General features: G+C 42.0%; 1 protein-coding gene across 1 annotated transcript in view; it reads right to left on the reverse strand.

Moving 5' to 3' along the window:
• The window catches only part of COL18A1 (collagen type XVIII alpha 1 chain), a 186,716-nt gene extending 181,280 nt beyond the window's left edge, over window positions 1–5,436 (reverse strand). The window contains exons 1-2 of the mRNA XM_083361720.1: window positions 5,229–5,436; window positions 4,503–4,570 (exon numbers count right to left, since the gene is read on the reverse strand). Coding sequence (XP_083217846.1) covers window positions 4,503–4,570; window positions 5,229–5,239 — 79 coding nt within the window. The 5' untranslated portion in view covers window positions 5,240–5,436. The remainder of the gene's footprint in view (window positions 1–4,502; window positions 4,571–5,228) is intronic.
• Between the last annotated feature and the right edge of the window lie 564 nt (window positions 5,437–6,000).

Here is a 6,000-nt window from a genome sequence, read left to right on the forward strand (position 1 = left end):
TGAAGAACATTATACACTAGTTCCTATGTAGGTAAATGCATGGAGAAGTCAAGGCTCCTTCACAAAATATGTGTGAAAAGCTAGTAACCTTCACCTAAAAGCCAATACAGTAACCGAGTTTTCCAACAGCCACAGGAAACTAATCTTTTCACAGTGCTTCTTGCATAGACTGTCAAAGACTTTAAATCTAGACTTCTAGTCATAAGTATAAGACCAGGCTAGAAATGAAAAGGGGAAAAAAATCTTACAGTATATCAGCTATGATCATTTTGCAAATTTGCACTCAGCGTGCATTGCAAAACACGTTTAATTTTTAAACCCTTATGGAGCACTCTTGACTTTATCCTTTTAATTCCAGCTTAGTTGTTATTAGTTCAATAAAATCCCAACTTTTTAAGGCCTTTTTCTAGGAGAGAATGAGAAGCATATACAGTGAGCAGCTGTACCACACACAGACGCCAATTCTTATGTCCAGTAAGCAGTGCTTTTTTTGTAAAAGAAAAAGGTGCCAGAACTCACACATGTCACACAACCTGCCTTGCCTACTCTACAAGGTTCCATCCAAAAAAGGTGCCGGAACTCCGTTCTGAGCGTTTTATGAGAAAAAAAGCCCTGCCAGTAAGGATTACCAGAAGCTGTATCACAAATAAGACCTCTAATGCCACTGCAAGCCACTTCAGCATGTTAAACTCTAGGGAAGCAAAATTCTATAGTTATTTCTTTCTACTTGCTCAATTGTAGTACTAAAAACTGTTCTGCCAGGTCAATCTTAAACTGAATTTCAATGGGTTACACACAGGCAAAAGATCCTCTGACTTATAGCCTCAGGGCCATTTCCTAAGACTCAGCTAAAAGAAGCCTTTTAGTCTGGAATGTGTAAATTGCAAACACTGGGTAATAAAAGCAAAAGAGAACCAATTTTAATACAAAGGTATTTATCAAAATACTGTAGGTTTTCAACTGACAGAAATGGGGAACGTCTTTATTTTAAAATGCATAACAAGGGTGAGATGCATTTTTTTCAACAATTCTCATTGAATTTGACCAAGATTGTTTTCTTCCAAAGAAGATGTACCAAAGGTGCCTTGTCTATGGTATTTTTTTTTCCTTGAAGTTGTTTTGCTTCTCATCCAAGAAGTTTCTTCAGTTCTGACTGAATAGTGGACACTATTTTGAAGAAGAATATTTCACTGAAAGCACTATTTGCACTGGCAGTTTTCAGAGGGAATATTCTGTCTTTCAGTCTACAATATTCTGTCTAGGATCTATAGTTTTCCAGGGTTCTCATGCTTTATTCACAGAGAAGATAAAGTGAGACCCATTGTAAAGAAATTTTAAAGCACTCTAAAAACAAACTAGAAAGGCAAGAAACTACTTGTGCAAGAGGATGAAAACTTTCAGGAAGTTAGAAGGAAACCCTTGGCTCCAGTTTTAATTAAAACTTTATAAGAAAATGGTAAGGAATATGCTCTGAGTCCCAGGTTTTTCCTAAAAACAAAAGGAAAGCCAAATTGCGTATAAATCCATTGCAAGGAGAAAGTGGTGAAAAGATGATGGATGATGGAAAGAGAGCAGGACTTCTTATTTCCTATCATGCATCTATCTTCTCCCAGAAGACAAGTGGAATCCTAGCTGGACACTGTTATACCAATGGGGGAAATGAGGGCACTGTAGCACGGCATAGACCAGGAGAAAGGAAGGAAGGAAAGCATGCTCATTTTTGATTAATTCAAGGCTCCGGGGATAGATAAATGACATCCTAAAATATTGAAAGAACTAATGAAGGAGATTGTGGAACTGCTTTCTAGATACAGTGAGAACTGGAGGATTGATGAGGTCCCAGAAAAATAACTGTTGTCTCTGTCTTCAAAATGGGTAGGGAAGGAGACGAGGGAAGCAAGACAGTCAAACAAATTATCAAGCCACATATCTGTGAGCACTTAGATAGACTTGTTGTAAGTACAGCAGTAGGAGCCAGCAGGGGTTTTATGGGAAAGAAATCATATTAGACCAATATTTTCTCCTTCTTAGAGGTTACTAGCTTAGTAGAACAGGAGAAAGTCACAGATACAGAATACCTGAAGCTCACCAAAGCAGAGTGTCATATGATAGTCTCCTTCATCAAATGGTAAAATATGGGTGAGATGATACTATTGTTAGAAGAACTCAAAATTGGCTTGAATAATCACATCCAAATAGTACTCACTGAGGGCTTCAGGTTGGAGGGAAGTATTAAGCGGAGTGCCCTGGGGCTCAGCTCCCTTGAAGCTGTAAGCTTTGGTTAGCTTCAGGTATTCTGTATCTGTGACTTTCTCTTTCTCTCTCTTTAAAGTAATAGCCAGCTCCCCCTCCCCCTAACCTTTTTGGACAATCTGCAGACTTTATCAGGGGATGCTGACAAAGTCTGCAGATTGTCCAAAAGGGTTAGGGGGAGGGGGAGCTGGCTATTACTTTAAAGAGAGAGAAAGAGAGACAAAAGATTTAAAGTTGCTTGATAGGTTTGAGCAGTGGGTTGAAATGAAGAGAGTAGAACTTAACAAAGAGAAATGTAAAATTCTCCTCCTGGATGGGAAGTCTGAAAACCACAAACATAGGATGAGAGAGACCCGGTTTGGCATTTGTTCTTGTGGAAAGGATCTGGACATCCTTGTCAACCACAAGTTAAATATGAGCCAGGATATCTAATAAAGCAATGTTGGGTGCACAAGCAGGACCACAGAGTCCAGATTATGGGAAGCAGCTGCTCCACTCCACTCTGCCCTGGCCGAACTCCACTTAGGATACTGGAACTTGCGCACTATAATTCAAAAGTGACAATGACAACTTGAAGCAACTTAAGAAAAGTGCTACCACAATGGTCAGATGGTCTAGAAACCAAACCCTGTAAGAAACAGTTCACAGAATCATAATAAAGCTGTGAAGCTGGAAGAAAACTAGAAAGATCATCTCCTCCGTCCAATCTTCTGCAAAGTGCAGGGAAAGCAATTAAACTATCCTCAAGAGATACCTTTAATTCTCCTCTTAAAAACCTCCATAGATGGGAAACCCATAATCTCCACAGGTTGAATGTTACACTGGTGTATAGATCCTACTGTTAGAAAAGTGTTTTTCTTTTTCTTATTTTTAAACAAAATCTAGGTATTTGCAATTGTATCCATAATTTCTGGTTTTCATGTAAAAAACATGAGCATCTTCAGTCTCCAGAAAGAAGGGAGAAGCATGGTAAGTCTTCAAGTATCTGAATTGTTATTACTTAGAAAAAGAATGGACTTGCTCTCGCTTGCTCCAGAGAGCAACACTAATGGGTTAAAACTAAGAATTAGATTCCTGACTGCACTGTCAGCTAGTGGAAGAGGCTGTCACTTGAAGTGGCTGGTTCTTCTTCAATGGATGGCTTCAAACAGAGGCTGGATGATCTTCTTCCAGAAAGAAGTCTGCACTGAGGGAGGACAGGGGGTGGACTAAATTATTTCTATAGTCTCTTCCAATTGTGTGATTCCATGGCTTTTTTTTTCAAACTGGCTAGGAAGCAGCTTCTGGACAAATATTTAATTTTAACAACAGCTTGGTGGGTGGAGGGAGGGGGAAGAGAGGGAGAGCTCTTTTGCAGCAAACACCACAATCTCCAGAATATGCTGTATCTCATAACACTAAACAGTATCTTATTTGGGGGCAGTACAGTGGCAAACACCTTCATAAAAGGAATCAAATCACCCCAACGGGCAAGGTTTTTTTTAACCTCTCCAAAATCAAGAAAATAAACCAGTCCCCTGAAGTCTCTTCTGTGAATTTGTCACTGTAGCACACAGCCAGTGAAGTCGCTCACCCACCGAAGCTAGCAAATTCTCATGAATATGTAGAAAGATTTGGTTTAACCCTTCAACACCCCAAACTTTGCATCCAGGCTACTGGCGGGTGAGAGTGGCAGAACCACACGGTCATGCAGCCTATTCAGAAGTAGTTATGCTCATTTCTGGGGAAATTGGTTTCGAGCAAGGCTACTTGGGTCGCTGCCCTCCGAGTAGGGCAGGGGTCTTCAAACTTGGCCCTTTTATGACTTGTGGACTTCAACTCCCAGAATTCCTCAGCCAGCAAAGCTGGCTGAGGAATTCTGGGAGCTGAAGTCCACAAGTCATAAAAGGGCCAAGTTTGAAGACCCCTGGAGTAGGGTCTACCCGTAAGAGCACCTTCCAATGCAACTTCGGAAAAGGGAGAAAGGAAGCCTCAGAAGAGAACCTGCAAACGTTCAAGGCTTCCCCGGACACGGGCTTTGGTCTGGATCTCACCGAAGTAAGGGCGCCCTTTGTGGGCTGACAGCCCCTTGGAAACCGGCTAACCCTTCCAAGTCAGCCGCGCGGAGCTTGCAAGACGCTGGCGGGGAAGTCGCGCGCTTCACGCTTCCTTGCAGGCGGCTGATGGGGAGAAGAGCGCATTCCCGGCCCCCCCCCGCCCCCCACACACACCACCTCTCCGCCTTTTCTGCACCTTTCGCCTCGCCTTACCTCGCTGTGGGGACGCCGGTGCAGCCAGCCAAACAAAGAAGCCGAGCAGTAGCCGCCGGGGGAGACACCTGCAAATGAAAGTAGGGGGAAGAGGAGAAGAGAGGAAAGGAGGAAGGAAGGAAGGAAGGAAGGAAGGAAGGAAGGAAGGAAGGAAGGAAGGAAGGAAGGAAGGAAGGAAGGAAGGAAGGAAGGAAGGAAGGAAGGAAGGGGGAGGGAGGGAGGGAGGGAGGGAGGGAAAGAAAGAAAGGAAGAAAGAAAGGAAGAAAGAAAGAAAGAAAGAAAGAAAGAAAGAAAGAAAGAAAGAGAAGGAAGGAAGAAAGAAAGAAAGAAAGAAAGAAAGAAAGAAAGAAAGAAAGAAAGAAAGAAAGAAAGAAAGAGAAAGAAGGAAGGAAGGAAGGAAGGAAGGAAGGAAGGAAGGAAGGAAGGAAGGAAGGAAGGAAGGAAAAGAAAGAAAGAAAGAAAGAAAGAAAGAAAGAAAGAAAGAAAGAAAGAAAGAAAGAAAGAAAGAAAGAAAGAAAGAAAGAGAAAGAAGGAAGGAAGGAAGGAAGGAAAAGAAAGAAAGAAAGAAAGAAAGAAAGAAAGAAAGAAAGAAAGAAAGAAAGAAAGAAAGAAAGAAAGAAAGAAAGAAAGAAAGAAAGAAAGAAAGAAAGAAAGAAAGAAAGAAAGAAAGGTTAGAGATATTCCGCGCTGGCCCCGGTGCCCCGTGCTCGGCTGGGCTCCGCTCACCTGACGCGCATGGTGGTGCGCTGCGCCGAAGCTAAAGAGGCAGCCGCTGCCGTCCCTCGCCCGCCAGAAGCGAGTTCGGAATAGGACTCGCCTCCTGAAGCGCGCTCGCTCAGTCGAATGCTCGCCAGGTCCTAGCGCCACCTGCTACCAGGACAAAGTAAACACGGAGCCCCTTACGGTATTAGTCTACTCCTAAAATAAGTCTGTTCATGATTGGTTAAAGTGAAAGAATTCCCCCCCCCCCGCCGTCGCCGCCAGTCAAATGAAATTGTACTTATCCTAAATTAGTCTGTAGGAACATCCCACTCTATTCAATATTCTCACTTTTATTTTCACTTTCTTTGTGTGTTTTTTTCCTCCTATCCAACCTGCCAATCTTTCTTTTTCAATTCACTATTTTTCCCCTTTATTCAAACAATTCTGACCAGACCCTCCTTCCCTTTTTTTCCTACTTGAAAACCTTCCTCCTTGAGTATTTCTATCAATTTAGAACATTTTTTCAGTTTCCCTCTTTCTTGCCAAATTCATAATGCCAGGATTACTAAATACTAGTTTTTTTTCCCCTAGCCTAATTGAGTCATTGCTGCTGGCATTGAAATAGTACAGCACTGTTTTCCAGCCCTTTTTGGAATTTGAACATCCATTAACTTTCCATGACATCGTAGCAACTTTAGCCAATCATATGATCTTATTTTAGGAATAGACCAACTTTAGCCAATCATATGATCTTATTTTAGGAATAGACCAATAAGATGTAGAGTTCAAAGATGTC

This window comes from Vipera ursinii (genome assembly GCF_947247035.1).
Source record: "Vipera ursinii genome assembly, chromosome: 1".
NCBI lineage: Eukaryota > Metazoa > Chordata > Lepidosauria > Squamata > Viperidae > Vipera > Vipera ursinii.